This window comes from Mastigoproctus giganteus, chromosome 13, assembly GCF_048544385.1.
Source record: "Mastigoproctus giganteus isolate SK-2022 chromosome 13, ASM4854438v1, whole genome shotgun sequence".
Lineage (NCBI taxonomy): Eukaryota > Metazoa > Arthropoda > Arachnida > Uropygi > Thelyphonidae > Mastigoproctus > Mastigoproctus giganteus.
Genome location: NC_143587.1, coordinates 133971617 through 133990735, shown reverse-complemented (window position 1 = coordinate 133990735; position 19119 = coordinate 133971617). Strand labels below are relative to the sequence as shown.

Here is a 19119-nt window from a genome sequence, read left to right as displayed (position 1 = left end):
ATTCCCCACCATGACTTATGGAAGAGAAGCTGAGAACTACACAGCGAAGAATGGAACGAATTATATTGGGAATCAGACTGTTAGATAAGAAGAGAAACACATGGATTAGGCAGCAAACTTAAGTAAAGGGCATCCTTATCAAAACTAAAGAACTAAAATGGTCTTGGGCAGGACACATAGCTTGAAGACATGATGACAGATGGACTAAGACAATAACAGAATGGTACCCAAGAGGAGCTAGAAGAAAACCTGGAAGACAAAGGCAGAGATGGATAGATGAAATTCACGAGTTTGTGGGTAGTAAATGGATGGCCAGTGCTCAAAACAGAAGGAACTGGAAAGTTGCTGGAGAGAGGCCTTCATCCTGCAGCGGATTGAAAATGGCTGATGATGATGGTGATCAGTCCAAGAAATCTAACAGTATTAACAAATGGGATTGGAGCTTTGTTTATTTCTAGTTCAGGATGGAGAGCCCGTAGTTTGCAGAAGTGAGTGGCAGTGCATTTATTTTCTGACAGTCAATAACCATTCTGTGAAGTCCGGGATTCTATTTTGGTTATGGCTAGTTGGAGCTGCCATCCAATAGTGTTCATACTTTTAGACTGACAGGAAATGATAAGGTCGTCTGCATACAAATAAGTTTCAATAGTTTTTGGAATATCCTGTGTCATATTGCTAACTCGAATTGCTTATAGTATTGGACTAAGTATCGAACCCTGCGGTACACCTTTCTTGAATGTAAGGTGTAGAGAATACCCTTTTATATCGGACCTGAAAATGCCAAAGCTTCAAGAAATTGAGTTATTTCAGGCAACTGTCCCCTTAGACCTAGATGGTAAAGATCCATTATAAAACCATGACACCAAGTAGTGTTGAATGCCTTTTCAAGATCTAAGTTGACCATGACTAGATGTTGTTTCATGACGAAGGCATTAAGAATGTGAGATTCAGCTTTGATCTGTTCTTCTGAAAATTTTTTCCTGTGCAACTCGTGAGAGATAATGGCCTCTAATTTTGAACCAGAGAAGGATCTTTGCCTGGTTTTGGTATGGTGGTAATGAATGAATGGCACCAGAAAGAAGGATAGGCATTTTCAGAGAAGATCCGATTGTAGAAAATCAACAGGGTACACAAGTCATCCATGTAAATGCTTCAGCATAATGTACTGAACACCATCCAGGCCTTCAGCACTGTTGTGAGATCTATTTAATGGTTCTTTCAGCTCTATTAATGTAAAGGGTTGGTTGTATGGAAAGGAGCGGTGCATTAAGAAGTTAATTTTAAACCACTCTGCACTATCTTTAATTCTCTGGAAGGAGGCAGAAGCAGAGATGGTGGCAAAAGATTCTGCTAATGCATTGGCAACTTCTTCAGGAGTAGACATGTCTTTCCCTTTCCAATGAAGTATTGGAAAGGGCAGCCGAACAAATTTGCCATTTAGCACCTGTATCCTTCTCCAGATAATTGATGTCTTTTGTGATGGTTGATGCAAAAGCAATCCACAAATCGCATTTTGCTTTAAGCCTTTTATAAGCAATTAAGTTTGTGGTAGTAGGACATTTCCAGAAATTATTCTATGCACAGTTTCTCTTTTTTGGCATTAGAGCCCTCTGCATTCCACCAGTGATTTCGGTGAGCACTACATATTTTGGAATGAAAGAATTTGCCAGTCAGAATCTGATTGGTGATGTAAGTAGTTACATCTTCAATAGATTTCTGTTAGACATAAAAGCATGCAGATAGAATAGCCATTCCAGTTTGCCTTACTAAACTTCCAATTGGATCATTGATCAGGATTTTGAGTTACCGCTGCTTGTATTGAGCAAATAATTGAAAGTTCATTGTTAAAGGGATTGGATAATACTGACCATGTCATGATTGGAAAGATGGATGGAGAGCAAATTGACAAGTCAACTGCAGAAAGGTGGATGTAAGTAGAAGATCTAGAGTTTAGTAAATGAAGATCATTATTATTCATAAATTCTTAAATTAATTTGTAGGGGACTCCCTCCCACAATGGATGGTGTCCATTAAAGTCACCAAAAAGACAAATTGGAGTTAGGAGTTGTGCAATGATGTTGTTAAGTTCTGAATTTGGAAGAGGTAGAGATGGTGGAATATAAATGGAAACAAGGGTAACTGATGTACCAATTTCAATACGAGCAGCCACTGGTTCATACTGGATCGGCTTGGATGGCACATCAGAATGGCTACTCCTCCATATGCAGGAGACTCAGAGTTCCTATCTCGTCTGTACATCATACAATCGAAAAATTTTGGAGTACCTTGGAAACAAGGTACTCCAAACATTCTTGTTTCCCATAGGAAACAAGAATGTTTCCTATGGGATTGAATTGAGCTATTAAATCCCTTAAGTCATCAGAATGACTGCTTAGTCCTCTGCAATTCTACTGGATGACATTATGCATTATTTAAGGTTTACCCGAGGATGATTCATCTGACTGTTTTTTGTATGCAGGTCTTTTTTTGAGAATGTGAGGTGACCAGTATCCACAGTGTCATTGGCATGCAATTCTAGGATGGGTTCCTCATAATCCGGGTGTACTTCCACACTGTTGGTTGGTGGCTTCACTGGTTTTAGATTTAGGAGTATCTTTTCTGGAGGCTGATAAGGTTTCTTTAACCCATTTTGCTAGGGAGGTGTTCTGTGGTATTGACACATCTCTTTGAGCTGCAGTTGAAAGATAGCTTTGGGGGCGAGACACATAGGATAGACTGGGCATGGTTAACAATTTGTCTGTGTGCTTCAGGATATGTTACTTTATGTTCTATTTTGTATCTTCTTTCCAGTTTTACACATATCACATAATTTAGAAAATTCATGAGGACTTCCGTTGCAGTTGAGGCTGAGCAATCTGCTTGCGTATGATCCTTAGCACCAAATATAGGACAGATGGCATCACCTCGGCATGCCTGCTAAGAGTGGCTATATTTCTGGCATTAAAAACAGCGAAGAGGATTCAGGATGTACAGTTGAATTCGGCAGTTTAAATAGCCAGCTTTTACTGTGGATGGATTGAGTTAGGATGAGAATCTTTTTTAATCATTATGCACTTCGTACCCATTACCTTCTGATTAGTAAGTTCTTGGACTAATTCCTCCTCAGATACTGAAAGTAGGTCCCATTCTGTGATGACACCTTTCAATGAATTTAAGGTATTGTGGGGAATAACAGATACTGGCAACCCACCAAATGTTTTTGTCTTAAATAGCCACTCAGAATGTTTGGTGGTGGCTGTTTCAACCAGGAGGTCTCCATTATTTTTGGTTTTTAGGAGCATTAGCAACTAAGGCCATATTGCTCCGAGGATATGCGGCGGTCATTCCCTAACCTTTCCGCATCCTCCGTATTTGGTAGTCACGGGCTTGAACCCCGGGCTAATCAAGAAGCATGTGCTATGCACTGCTGCTCCTGCCCACCTGGCTATGGAGGCACATTATTTTTGGTGATTCCACAATAGATTCCAAATATTTTTGGATCATAAATAGTGATAACTTGCCCACAGGCCGAGTAAACAGAGAGTGTATCACCAGAAAGTTAGGGGGGGTTAAGACACTCTGCATCTCTTCAAAGTTTTTTAGGTTGGTTTGCATCATTTTCATTTGACATTTCTGACCTTGAGCTTGATGGCTCTAAAGGAGGAAAATTATTTAAGTCCATCTCTGCTCCTTTTAGCCCTGGGAGAGTAACATTCTTCTCCGATGTTACCGGCCCTGCTACGTGGAGGCAGGAGCAGTGTCACCAGTGACCAATCTAGTTCAGTTAGTATGGATTATATAAACAAGGAAAAAAGGTGAATTTCCTTTCTGGATTCTTACTTGAAACCTTTTAACTATAGAATCAATTGAGAAAACAGGAAGAAGAGACACTGGAAACTAAATGTAACTTATTTGCTATGAAAGAGCACTCTATATAACACTTGGCACTCGGGACCCCTCATGCGTGAATATAGATGCAAGATGCTCCTTGAGCAGGATCACCAAAAGTCGAACCTTCGATATAAAGTGGACCAATCTGATTCATCCCCTTCCTCCTAGAGTTTACATAAGTAAAGAAGTCTTTGCTAAAGATTTCTCATAATCTGCCTTTGTCTGCCTAACCTCCTTTGTGATTTGATTACATATTAGTTTATATTTACTATAGGCTCTTGTGTCATCTGATAATTTATATGCATGCCATGAGTCTCATTAGTTCGTCTGACATCCATTTAGGCCTAAACCTTGAACAGTATTTCTTAGTTGGTATGAAAAACCTAGTAGCTTCCAAGATTAATTCCTTGAATGCTTCCCATTTAGAATTTGCTGTTGGTAATATCATCATGTGTCCCATGGTATAGAATTTAAAATAAAAACTGTCTGAGACAACCATAGTCACATTTACAAAAGAAAAAACCCTTCCCTTTACCCCTGATGCTAGTTACATCTTTAAACAAATCCCAAATCAGTACACATCCACTGCCACCTAGTGGTTCTTTTATCTGCAGAATCTTTATTCATGAATAATCACTGCTAATAATCAGATCAAGAGTATTACTCACACATGCTGCTGGAGAAAACAGTCATCCAGTAAATCCACAACTGTATTGCTAGTGTGCAAGTGACCAACCCATAAATTCCAGTCATTATCCCCCATTATAGGATATTCTGATTTACTGACACACTATTTCTCTGTACAGTTGTTCATTGTACTCATCGGAGTCATTAGGCCCATAACACATTCCTACTCTCCCAGTGCTTATGTCACACCAAACTGACTGAACATTGTACTGGCCACCCATGTCAACTGGATGCACTGTCTTAGATTTTATGTTTCCTAACTAACAGCATAACACCTCCTCCTTCCTATCCTGTTTCTCATTTCTTTACACATTGTATTCTCCAATCCATATATATGTGTGGTACCATATCTCTGACATCCCAACAATATCTGCCTTTGATATCCAGTTGACCTTTGAATTTATTCAACCTGCTGGCTAAAAGAAATCTTTGTACAATCTAATCTAAATGTCATTCCTGTAAATTGAACTTACTTTGTACCCTGCCCTCCAACCTGCCTAATACTGCTTTATTAGCAACAGAAACCATTAGCATTAATAGAGGCATATGATGCAAAAAGGAAGCTTATGCAACATCAGCCAAAACAAATTCCACTTCACCCCTCCGTTCATTCGAAATACCTGTCCAGCTGAGCCTTAAATTTATTTAGCCTATCAACTTCCACAATAAGGAATGGAAGTCTGTTCCACCAACCAATTACTCGCTGGCTAAGGGCAAATTTCCGCACATCTATCATACATCTGTCTTTCCTCAATTTGAATTTATGCCCTCTCAGGTGATTATTCTGAGCAAGAGAAAGAATCCCATCAGCATTGAGCATGCTCAAACCATTCAAGGCTTTGTACACCTCTATCAGATCACCTCGCTGGTGCCTAGTCTCCAGACACTGCAATTTGCAAAACTTAAGCCTTTCTTCGTAAAAGCAACCCTTTGTTCCATTCACTAATCTTGATGCCCTTCTCTGTATTCGTTCCAGCAGCTCTACAACCTTCTTGAAATGAGACCTCCAGACCTGTATCAGTATTCAAGGTGTGGCCTGACCATTGCCTTATACAAGGGAATAATCACCTCCGTATCCCTGCTACAAAAATTCCTGTATATCATTGACAAGACACCATGAGCTACTCTTGCAGCCCGTCTGCACTGTCAGAGAACTTCTTATCTGCCTGCACAATTACCCCAGGTCCTTTTCGTTCTCTACGACTGTCAGTGTAGTACCACAGAGTTGATACGTTGCTCTGGGGTTGCTGTTTCCCCATATGTAGTACTTTACATTTGTCAATGTTAAACTTCATTTGCCACCTCTCTGCTCAACCTTTCCAGATCCTCTTGCAGCATAGCACCAGTAGTGTCCTTACAACCCTGCCAATCTTTGTATCGTCTGCAAACTTGGACATTAAGCTTGATATACCATCATCAATATCATTTATAAATACAGAAAACAATAATGGACCCAACACTGAACCCTGAGCGACTCCACTAATAACATTAGTCCACATAGCAGTATCCATTGATTACCACTCTGTCTTCACCCCTTTATCCATAGCAGCAATTTGCCTCCAATGCCACACTGCTCCAATTTGTGCAACAGTATCAAAAGCCTTTCTAAGATCCAAGTATATAATATCAAAGTTATTCGCCGCATCCAGCTCTTTTGTGACTGCATCATAGTATCCAATCAAATTGGTCTAACAAGACTTCCCCTTAATAAAACCATGCTATGTCTGAGCTATAACTGAAGTCTTGTCTAGATGATCCTGCAGTGCTTCTTTAACCAGTGCCTCCATTAATTTTCCTGGAACAGAAGTTAAACTCACAGGTCTATAATTACTTGTGTCAGTCTTTGTCCTCCTTTGTGAATTGGAGTCACATTTGCACATCTCCAGTCTATGGGTACCTCCCCTGAGTCCAAGGAAGCTCTCATAATTATGGCTAAGGGTTTGCTTACTTCCTTTGCTGCCTCCTTTAATATAACTGGATAGATCCCATCCACCCCAAGTGCCTTTCTTGTGTTTCTCCTCCAACTCTCAATTATTACAAGATTATCTAGCTTGCTGCCAGAGTTGAATACACCTCTGGAATTCCCCCTCATGTGTGAATGTTGATACAAAATATTCATTTAGTTTGTTAGCTACCCGAGCAGGATCATCAACAGTTGAACCACCGATATCAAGTGGACCAATCTGATTCATCCCCTTCCTTCTAGAGTTTACATAAGTAAAGAACTCTTTGCTGTTTTTCTTTGCATTCTTTGCCAAAGATTTCTCATAATCTGCCTTTGCATAACCTCTTTCGTGACTTGGTTACAGACCAGCTTATATCTATCATAGGCTTATGTGTCACGTGTTAATTTATATGTATCCCATGTATTTTTCTTCTCTGCCATGTGTCTCATTAGTTCATCTGACATCCATTTAGGCCTAAATCTTGAACAATATTTCTTAGTTGGTATGTAAAGCCTAGTAGCTTCCAAGATAAGTTCTTTGAATGCTACCCATTTTGAATTTGCTGTTGGTAACATCATCAGTTGGTCCCACCGTATAGAATTTAAATAGTGTCTCAGACCATCATAGTCACCTTTACGAAAGCAATAACCCTTCCCTTTACCCCTGATGGTAGTTACCTCTTTGAGTAAATCCCACTTCAGCACACTGTGATCACTGCCACCTAGTGGTTCCTTTATATGCAGATTCTCTACTGATAATCAAATCAAGTATATTACTCCCTCTAATTGCTTCCCGAACATGCTGATGTAGAAAACAATTATCCAATAAATCCACAAAAGCTTGCTAGTGTGTGAGTGACCAACCCACAAATTTCAGTCAATATCTGGGAAATAAAAATACCCCATTATAAGACTCTCTGATTTACTGGCCCACTCTATTTCCCTGTACAGTTTCTTATTATACTCATCAGAGTCATTAGGCCTATAGCACACTCCTACTCTCAATTATCTCCCAATGCTTATGTCACACGAAACTGACTCGACACTGCACTGTCCAGCGATGTCGACTGGCTTCACTTCCTTGGATTTTGTGTTTCTTAACTAATTGCATAACCCCTCCTCCCTTCTTATCCTGTGTATCTATCCTTTCTGTAGACATTGTACTCCCCAAATTCCAGTTCTGCATTCCTTATATCTGTGTGACACCACGTCTCTGATATCCCAACAATATCCGCATTTGATGCTTTGAGCAATACCTCAAATTCATCAAATTTATTTAACAAACTCCTAGCATTGGTATACACGCAAGTATACATGCACCTGTTTCTATTCTTAGCTACCCTTACACAACCCATGTGTTTACTTGTACTGCAATGACTCCCAGCAGTCTCTGAAACATCCTGCATCTTGTTTTCCAGGCTTTTGCTCATTCCAATAGAAGCAGTGCAAGTGCATATTCTTATGCTCATATCTGTACAGATTGACAAGGCACTCATATCTACTCCCTCCTATCGTGTCTGGGCAAAATTGCAACACTTAAATTTAATCTTAACTTGTGACTTTTTTTTCCTCAACATTCTCCCGTATTTGTTAAGTAAATCCTCATATCTCCTACTCTTAATACCAATGTGTATAACATCACCTTTTGTGCCCTTAAAAGATGACAGCTGCTCTATCATCAAATTTTGCTCCTGAGAGATACAGTCAGTCCTCGTATAACACGTGTTTACATTACACGAATTCGATCATACACGATTTATAAATAGGGGAACGATATCTTATATAACACGAACCGAATTCGCTTATGCACGATTTGCGTTTGTGTTTACAAGAAATGGCAGTCGAACGCAGAATCACCCCAACCGAACGCAACACGATAGGAATGAAGAGAAGATTCTGAAAATGTATTTATGTTTCTTATATCAGTGAAGGGGAAACACATTTCAGCATAATAACGTAAAAACCCACACAATTCCAGCTATCGGTATAATCGCAAATGCAATTAGATCGAGTTTACTACCAGTTTATAACAGATTCCACTAGCAGAAACGCAACTGGAAATTGTTTTTATTGTTTTATGGTAGTAACCCCTAGAAATGTGCTTTAGTAAAATGTGAAGTGTTAATAGTGTATCTCTGCCTTTACGGTGTTGTTTATTCAGTTGCTACACGCGTGCAGCTTTGTTTATGTGTATCAAGCGTGCCTCCTCGTTTTGTAATTGTGCTTAATCCCTAAAAATGAGTAAAATACTTAAAAGGTGTGAAAAGGAAGCGTCCTGGTGCAGATTCAGAGAGAAAAAGAAAAGCAATATCGATAAACAGAGGCGGACTGGGTCAAAAATTCTTACCCGGGAAAATTTTTAGTAGCCTCATACTATGGTTTATGGCCAAAATCACACCGGCCTCCGGCCCACCGGGGTTTCCCCGGTAAGGCTTATGGCCAGTCCACCTCTGTTGATAGAGAAAAAATATGAAATTGTGAACCGCTTTGAGCGAAATGAAAGACTATGTGATATTGCACGTGCTACAGACCTAAATGAGGCAACGCAGAGAATTACAAAGAATACAGAGAAAATAAAAACAACTTTCATAGCAGGAACAACTCAAAGTGTAATTAAAATCCATTAGATTAAGACACAAAGAACTGGAAGAGATGGAACAACTGTCATCTGTTTCGATAGAAAATCAAACAAAAAACAAGTTTGCTTACGATAGAAGCAAAAGCATTAGCAATATTTTAATACCTAATAGTCGTAATAAAATACGTAAGTATTTTATTACGATTATTTATTGTGTTTGGTAATGTTTTGGTTACAAATGTGTGTTCAATCTTGGGTGGTCGGCACCTAACCCTAATTTTCCCATAGGGCCTGTTGTTCATATTGCACGATTTTGCATTGCATGAGGGTTTCTAGGAACACAACTATCGTGCTATACGAGGACTGACTGTACCCTGATCCTCTTCCATCTATCCTTTTTATAGATTATATTTCCTGTTTCCCTGTCAAGAGTTACCCCTTGCGGGACCAATGCATTCGGGTGTTGCATGAGTATAGTTTTTGCCATTATGATGGGTCCCTGTTATTAATTTCTTCAAGGGTATCAACTCTGTTCCTCTAACCCTCATATTGGCATTTAAAATTTTCACATACTCTCTACTATGGATGCACATAAAGACAGCCTTTGGATGTTTTATGTCCCAAGACTTTACAAACAGACAATAACTATGAGTAGCACAATGAATGTAGCTATGATTCACAAGAGAATTGCCATAAATGGTTCTCTCCTGAGCCAAAGCATTCACACTACTTTGGGCTTTTTGCTGGCATGATCTAGTCTAAATTTAAATTAAATATTACCCCATGAACTAAGAGTATAAAAATGCACACTATTATCAGATTTTGTTACTTTATATGTGCTATTCTGCTGACTTTCTCATTTCTTTCTCAAAAGCAAAAAAAAGGATGCCTACCTACATGATTAGAATCTTCAGGCTATTTAAAGCACTACACTGTGAGTTACTAATTACGAGGTGTGATATATGCACCAAATTCCCTATGAATGATAAGTCACAAATTATAAAATTCTTAGCTAAATTTAAAAGTAAGCTAACAAATGTGATCAGGGCTATTAAACGAATTTATATGTTAACAAAGTAAAAATTTACTGGCTGTGTTAGAGGAGCTTTCAGATTGCTTATAGTGTGTACAATCTTCAAAAGTAGGGAAAAGAATGTCACTGTCCCTTTTTTTAAGACAATGCTGAGATGCATTTAAAATATAGCATTCAGGTCTGGTTGCCAAACTTGAAGAAAACACAGAAATTTTAAAGATGCTAACTACAAAGCTTTGCAGCTAGACAGCTGATAGAGATATATGAGTCCATAAAGAGAATCAGAAAAATTAATGAGGGAGTTATGTTTTTCCTGGAAAAAGAGGGGAAGTGAGAGAGCAAAACGGGTGGCAGAAATACAAAATTTCGAATAGTGGCAAAATGTTCTCAATCCTTGGAATAAATTGTCTGACACAGCAGTCGAGGCAGATAGTTTGGTAAACTAATTTTTGGCAGAAGGAGAAAAAGTATTTCCTTGCATAATTTAGCCATTATAATAGTAATACTATGGATTATTATATTGCTTGAGTTCAAAGAACAGTTCAATCATACCTCAAAACTATCAACAACAGGAAAGCCATTATGAGTTGTGGTTGCAAGAGAACTCACAATCCTTTTAACTTTTTCCACACACCTTAACGTAACTACAGGATAGCTCATCACTTCACTAAAAAAATAAATAAAATTACTATTTTACCTACTTTAGAATGCTAAAAATAACAACACTGAAATCATTATTTTAAGAGAGGAATTCAAAATACTATTTCTAGTTTGTGATAACAAAATAAGGTAACTGTATATCTGCCAAAACATGAGCATGTATTTATATTATCATAGTAGAGACCAAATTGCTACAGTAATATACATAGCCATATGTTGCAAGGGAAACAGGCTTTGCCGCACCCCCCCCCACAAAATAATAATAAATAAACAAAGCAAACCACCTATTTGACCTTCATTGCATAGGTACCTATTCAACTGACCTTTGAATCTCCCTAAGCAAGTCAGCCTCAACCATAAATGGAGGCAATTTATTCCAGCAATCCAGTCTAAACCTCTTCCTTCATAATTTAAATATATGGTCCCTAGCTCTGGAATCACATATGAAGATTTCGTTTTACTTTCTCACCTCAGAACCTTGTACTCCTCTATAAGTGCACAGTTACCAAACTCTGCATCCCACATATTCAAAGTTTTTCTTTGCAAAGGCTGCAGTTTGAAAAGTTCATGGCCTGAATATGAAGGATTTATTTGAGGAGTATTTTAACATAGTTCCCTTTAGAGTCAATACCACTAATGCTTCAATGTGTTGATTCCAGCTGTGAAGAAAGTTTTCCCTTGGGCATCCATTGAAACAATGACATCACTGTCAGTGAAAAAAATGTATACCAGGTATTTTTTTTTTAAATTAGGAAATGGGTGAAAGTCCAAGATTTCAAAGCCACACTCATGCAATGACAGACTTGTGAGCAGATGCACTGGCCTGGCTGAACAAGACTCCTTTGAGTTTCCCCTCAATGTTTGTCTTTGATATTTTCATGCAAACGCTTCACGAGGTCTGCATAATGTGAGATGAGATGACCAAAATGCTGGCAATGTACCGAACTGTCATTTGTCTATCACTCATCACCAAATTAGACACACTGTAAACAACTACTGGAGTGATGGATGTTGCGAGTCACCTTCCAGGCTTTCCCTCTCTTGTTTAAATTCTGCTGCCCACTTCTTAACCATGGAATAGAAAGGGGACACCCTCTCCCAAAGTTGTAACCATATTTTATGGAATTAGGATATGCAGTTTCCATAATGTCTTATTAATTACAGGTCCTGAAGTCAACAAATATTGGCTGACTGCATGGTGATTGAATTTGTTGACTTCAGGATCTGTAATTAATAAAAGATGTTATAGAAACTGTATAAAACTTGGTTACTATTTGAAGTGTTACAGGTTAAGTAGAGAAATTAACACTGTACCACTGCCTCTTCCCATATGGACATCCTTTTGCTGATTGAACAGGCATACTGCCTGTCTTTTGACCATTTCAAGAAGCTCAGTGCCTTTTTTCAGGTGCAGTTTTCACTGTATGAGACAGTCTTACAATTGCCTCAGACAGTGGGATCATGACATCCCTATCTCTACAAGCAAATGTACAATAAATCATCAATAGGACTTCATGTCTAACTGTATCCGAACTCCTAAATATTTTTCTTAATTCAACCTCTTGATTTTGCCACTTTTCTGATCAGCCCTGAAGTCTAAGTCATCATGAAGAAATGCTGCTCACTGATTATTAACTGCTCTACCGATCTTGACATCATGCCATTTAAGAAAATAAAAACAACAATGGTTGCAGTAATTCCAACACATTCCAGGTTATAGAATAACTTCTCATGTGGTAATGAGTCAAATGCTTTGCTGAAATTCAAGTAAACAAATGTTTAAATTATTTCCTACATCCAGCTCATGAGTCTCTATAAAATTAGCTAACTATTGGCATACTTTATTTCATTTAATAAAGCCCATCAAACTTCAAATAATAACACTTAATTTTTTTTTTACTTCTAACATATTACCTATCACTTTTGTAGCAAATGGAAACAAAAATTGCACTGCTCAATAAACATTTTTCATCAGTGTCCAGAGATCCTTGGACACTGATTCCAAAATTGTTATTGCTTTTCCTCTAGCACATACAGTTTTTGTGATGAGGTCAATTATACCACTGACATCCTATACAAACATAATTATTATTCTTATTTATACTCTTCTTTTTTCATTATAAATTACTGAAACACGTTCATCGTTATGCATCAGAAGTTTAAAAATCACCCCAACAAATTCTGCTACATAGTATGTGGATCGTCACTAACTAAATCATGATGGATTTTTAAAAATTTGACTGTCCTCTAGGTCAATGTTTCTCAACTAGCACACATTGCTATATATATATATTTTTCATAATCTATTTACAAATATTGTCTGTGTAAATATAAGAGAGATCCTTAGTTCATTTTAAACTAATGTAATTTTTTTAATAAGATATATATAATGTAATTATATCTATTATCAACAGAAATTACTATATTAGCTAGACTACTGCATTGGAGACATCAAAGTAGATGCATATTACCTTTGTAGAAAAGCTATTAATTCCTGCAAATATGTGTGCATAATACCAACTAGTAACAAAGATAGTAGTGGCATGTGATGCAAGAAAGCAAGTGTATGCAGCATCAGCCAAAAAAAAACACACCATTCCCTCCAAATGCATGTCCAGTTCCTCCTTAAATTTATTCAACCTATCAACTTCCACAACGACAGATGGAAGTTTGTTCCAGCAATTAACCACCTGCTGGCTAAAGGCAAATTTCTGCACATCTATTCTTTCTTAATTTGAATTTATGCCCCCTTAAGTTCATAATCTGAACAAGTGGAAGGATCCCATCAGAATTCAGCGTGCTCAACCCATTCAAGGCCTTATACACCTCAATCAGATCACCGTGCAGGTGCCTAGTCTCCAGCCACTGCAATTCGCAGAACTTAAGCCTCTCTTGGTAAGAGGATCCCTTCATTCCCCTCACCAATCTTGTTGCCCTTCTCTGTACATGCTCAAGAAAATCTACATCCTTCCTAAAATGAGGCCTCCAGACCTGTACGCAGTACTCAAGGTGTGGCCTGACCATTGCCTTATACAGAGGTACAATCACCTCCTTTTCCCTGCTAGCAAAATTCCTATATATCATTGACAAAACCCCATGACCTGCCATGGCAACCTGTCTGCATTGCTTAGAAAACTTCATATCTGACTGCACAATTACTCCCAGGTCTTTTTCATTTTCTACCACCTTAAGTGTACCACACAGTTGGTACGTTGCTCTGGGGTTACTTCTACCCATATGCAGTACTTTGCATTTGTCAAGGTTAAACTTCAGTTGCCACTTCTTAGCCCATCTGCCCAAATTATCTAGATCCTGTTGCAGTAGCACACTGCCATTGCTGTCAACCCTGCCAACCTTTGTATCATCTGCAAACTTCGACATTAAGCCTGATATACCTTCATCAATATCATTGATAAATATACAAAACAACAGTGGACCCAACACCGAACCCTGTGGGACTCCAATAACAACATTAGTCCACGAAGAGCAGCACCCATTGATTACCACCCTCTGTCTTCTCCCACTTAACCATCCTTTTATCCATTGTAGCAACTTACCCTTAATACCATTCTGCTCCAATTTGTGCAATAGTCTTCCATGAGCAACAGTGTCAAAATCTTTCCTGAAATCCAAATACAGTAAACCCCCGCTATTCGCGGGGGGGGTTATGTTCCTGAGAAAATACGCGAATACTGAGTTATGGCTCCCATAGTAATAAAGGGGTTCCATTCCAAAGTATGAAATATATAACATAGAATTTTGTCTATGTATGTATTATATGTACCTTCATAATATGACTATGTACATAGACAGTACATAGTGAAATGCAAGCATATGGCATCGAAATGAAAATAAGAAACAATTTAATATTAAATGTAATATTTATTAGAAATTTCAAACAAATCTTTCAAACCAGTGCCTTTGCTAGCAAAAAAACTTATCCCGCCAGTGCTATCACCAGTTTCGCTAAAGTGTTGATAAAGGAGTTTTGCCTTTTCACGAATGATGAGTGAACTTAACGGAATTTTATTTTGAGTTCGGTCTTCTATACACAGATTTAAAGCTTTTTCCATTTTTTTCTAATTTAACATCACGAGTTACAGAGCAAATTTTTTAAGCAATTAGCGCATTTTCACAGACACTACGGCGGATTTTTTCTTCCGATTTTTTGATTGATCGTACCGTTGACTCATTGATGTTTTGCCACTGAGGAGACACTTTCACCATTAGAAATTTTGTCTAATAACTCAATTTTATTCGCTAATGTCATCACCTTCTTTGATATTTTCGCATTTCCCTTGTTATTCGTAGCCATATTTTTTTACGGGTTAGAAAGAACTTGTCCACAATAAGTCACTTTCTGCCGTTAATACACTCGAAAAATTCTGTTTTACACTGCAAAACGGTAGATTTATCACTTTTGTAAGAATATCAATTTATAAATTGATAAATTTATAAGCGTATAAATTAAAAGCAAACGACGAAACCTTCTATGACAAGCGCATAACACATACTGAACAAGGATTAGCGAGAAACATCCATGCTCGCGATTTTGTCATCCTTTTCCCCCCACCCACTGAGCACTGTTTTGACAGGGAAAGATAATTTTAGCCACGTCCATGTTTTTTTATGGCGGAAAATATTCACGGCCTTTTAAAATTCACATTTTTTTAGGTTTCATTTATATTAAATCAGCGATCGTGAAACTGCAAATACAGATACCACGAATAGCAGGGGTTTACTGTATATGATATCAAAATTATTTTTTGCATCCAGTTCCTTTGTAACCACATCATAATATAATGTGGTTATATTATGATGATATAATTTGATTAATCCAAACATGGATAAATCAATTTTACATATATACATATTGACTAAAATATATAAAGCTAATTACCATCTTTATACATTGATAGACACTTCAACAGGAACCAACCCTAACAATGCATAAATAAAATGTAATTAGTGGAATCACTATTTTCACTTGGGAAGAACACTTCACATAGTGACATGGACAGATAATTGCATGACCAATTCAGTTATTGCAATATAAAAAATAGGAGAAGGGATTATTTTTTATTAGGTAGGGGTTTAGTAATTAACAATTCTTCATCAGAATTGCTAGCATACTGTATGGAGGTGATTTGTGTGTGTATATATATATAGGTACAATAGTCAAAAGGTCCATTCTATTGGCTATTATATATTTCTTAAAGCCATAGAATGCTGTATCCACAATTGTCATGATTATGCCCATTTTTATTTTCTTGGCTTGCACTCTTATTATTTACTACCAATCTCACAATGTGAGATTAATTTTCACTAAATTTTGCTACTATCAAAAGGTGGTACAATTATGAACATAGAGGTAACTTTGAAACAATATGCATGTTTGCCGGGTTCGCATTTAAATATTCTTTATTTAAATTACTGTCTGTCTGACCACTTTCCAAATTACAGAAAAATCAGTCCTCCCTAATTTTTCCAAAGACTAAAACTTTATCTATAATACTATCCAATTTTGAGCTTTCATCATTAGTGATTTCATTAATTTATGCATTAATAGCAGTTGGTCCCGGACAAAGTCCCTATCAATGTGTAAAGGTCTCCTTGTTAACAGGAGAGACTGCTTCTACAGGAATGGGATACACTGAAATAGAAAGGGTGCAAGAATATTTGCTGATGATATCGAGGCAGTGTTAGGTAGGTCGGAAAACTGCTAGCTTGGGGGGGGAGGGGATACTAGGACTAATAGATTAACAGTAGCCACTGGCAGAGGTGAAAGTGATTCTTGCACTGCTTCTATTGGAATGAGCAGCAGCCTGGAAAACAAGGTGGAAGGTATTTCAGAGACAGCTGAGAGTCATTGCGGTACAAGTAAAATCATGGGTTGTGTTAGGGTAGCTATGAATAGGAACAGGTGCATGTATACCTGTTCCAGTACACCAATGCTAGGAGTTTGGTAAATAAATTTGATGAATTTGAGGTATTGCTCAAAACATCAAAGGCAGATATTGTTGGGATATCAGAGACATGGTGTCAAACAGATATAAGAAATGCAGAACTGGAATTTTGGGAGTACAATGTGTATAGACAGGATAGGAATGATTATGCTATTAGTTAAGAAGAACATAAAATCCAAGGAAATGAAGCCAGTCAGCATCGCTGGACAGTGCAGCATTGAGTCAGTTTGGTGTGACATAAGCATAGGTAAATCAAAATTGAGAGTAGGAGTGTGCTATAGGCCTAATGACTCTGATGAGTATAGTAAGATACTGTACAGGGAAATAGAATGAGCCAGTAAATCAGAGAGAGTCTTATAATGGGGGATTTTAATTTCCCAGATATTGAATGGAATTTGTGGGTTGGTCACTCACACACTAGCAAGGCTTTTGTGGATTTATTGGATGATTGTTTTCTACACCAGCATGTTCGGGAGGCAACTAGAGGGAGTAATACTCTTGATCTGATTATCAGTAGTAATTCTTCATGCATTAAGAATCTGCAGATAAAGGAAACCACTAGGTGGCAGTGATCACAGTGTGCTGAAGTGGGATTTACTCAAAGAGGTAACTACCATCAGAGGTTTTTTGTTTTTTGTTTTTTTTTTGGTAGTTGTTGGCGCATCGGCTTCTGTGGCCATATTGCACCTCCCAAGGTTTTTGCAGTACTTTGATCCAAGCCCGAAGCGGGAATCGAACCCGCGACCTTTGGGTTGCCGGGTAGGTGCTTTACCCACTCGGCTAGCCCGGTCGGCCACCATCAGAGGTAAAGGGAAGGGTTTTTGCTTTCGTAAAGGCGACTGCAATGGTCTGAGACAGTATTTAAATTCTATACAGTGGGATCAACACATGATCATACCAACAGCAAATTCAAAATGGGAAGCATTCAAAGAACTTATCTTGGAAACTACTAGGCTTTACTTACCAACTAAGAAATATTGTTCAAGGTTTAGGCCTAAATGGATGTCAGATGAACTAATGAGACAAGAAAAGAAAATGTATGGGATACATAAAAATTAATGGGTGACATGGAAGCCTATGATAGATATAATTTGGTTACAGACCAGCTCCAATTTGGAGCTGGTCTGTAACCAAGTCACAAAGGAGAGTAGGCAGGCAAAGAAGGGAAAGGAAAAACAGCAGAGTTCTTTAACTTATGTAAATTCTAGAAGGAAAGGGATGAAGCAGATTGGTTCAACTGTTGACGATCCTGCTCAGGTAGCTAACAAACTAAATGAGTATTTTGCATCTACATTCACACATGAGGAGTTATTCAGTAAGGGGAATGCCAGAGGTGAAGTAAACTCTGGCAGTGAGCTAGATGATTTTGTAATAACTGAGAGGAAAGTGGAGGAGAAATTGTTGAGGATAAACATAAAAAAGGCACCCGGGGTGGATGGGATCTATCCAGTTATATTAAAGGAGGCAGCAAAAGAAATAAGCAAACCTTTAGCCATCATTATGAGAGCTTCTTTGGACTCAGGGGATGTACCATAGAATGGAGATGTGCAAAGGCTGACACAAGTAATTATAGACCTGTGAGTTCAACTTCTGTTCCAGGAAAATTAATGGAGGCACTGGTTAAAGAAGCACTATAGGATCATCGAGACAAGACTTTAGTTATAGCTTGGACACAGCATGGGTTTGTTAATGGAAAGTCTTGCCTGACCAATTTGATTGGATACTATGATGCAGTAACAAAAGAACTGGATGCAAGGAATAACTTTGATACAAAGTTTGTATTATATTTGGATCTTAGAAAGGCATTTGATACTGCTGCACAAATTGGAGCAATGTGGCATTGGAGGCAAATTGCTGCTATGGATAAAGGGATGGTTGAGGGGGAGAAGACAGAGTGGTAATCAATGGGCACTGCTCATCGTGGACTAATGTTATTAGTGGAATACCTCAGGGTTCAGTGTTAGGTCCATTGTTTTTTCTGTATTTTTAGATGATATTGATGACGGTATATCAAGCATAATGTCCAAGTTTGCAGACGATACAAAGGTTGGCAGGGTTGTTAAGGACACTACTGACAGTATGGTGCTGCAACAGGATCTAGAAAGGTTGAGCAGATGGGCTGAGAGTGGGAAATGAAGTTTAACATTGACAAATGTAAAGTATTACATATGGGAAACAGTAACCCCAGAGCAACTTTTTAACTCTGTGGTACTACACTGACAGTGGTAGAGAATGAAAAAGACCTGGGGGTAATTGTGCAGGCAGATATGAAGTTTTCTGAGCAGTGCAGATGGTCTGCAAGAGTAGCTCATGGTGTCTTGTCAATGATATACAGGAATTTTTTTTGCAGGGATAAGGA

At 38.1% G+C, this 19119-nt stretch overlaps 1 protein-coding gene across 1 annotated transcript in view; it reads right to left on the bottom strand.

Annotated features, from left to right (window-relative positions):
- Positions 1–19119, bottom strand: part of LOC150076454 (H(+)/Cl(-) exchange transporter 7-like) — a 474124-nt gene that overhangs the window by 67824 nt on the left and 387181 nt on the right. Inside the window, exon 18 of the mRNA XM_090387363.1 lies at positions 10687–10801. Coding sequence (XP_090243489.1) covers positions 10687–10801 — 115 coding nt within the window. The remainder of the gene's footprint in view (positions 1–10686; positions 10802–19119) is intronic.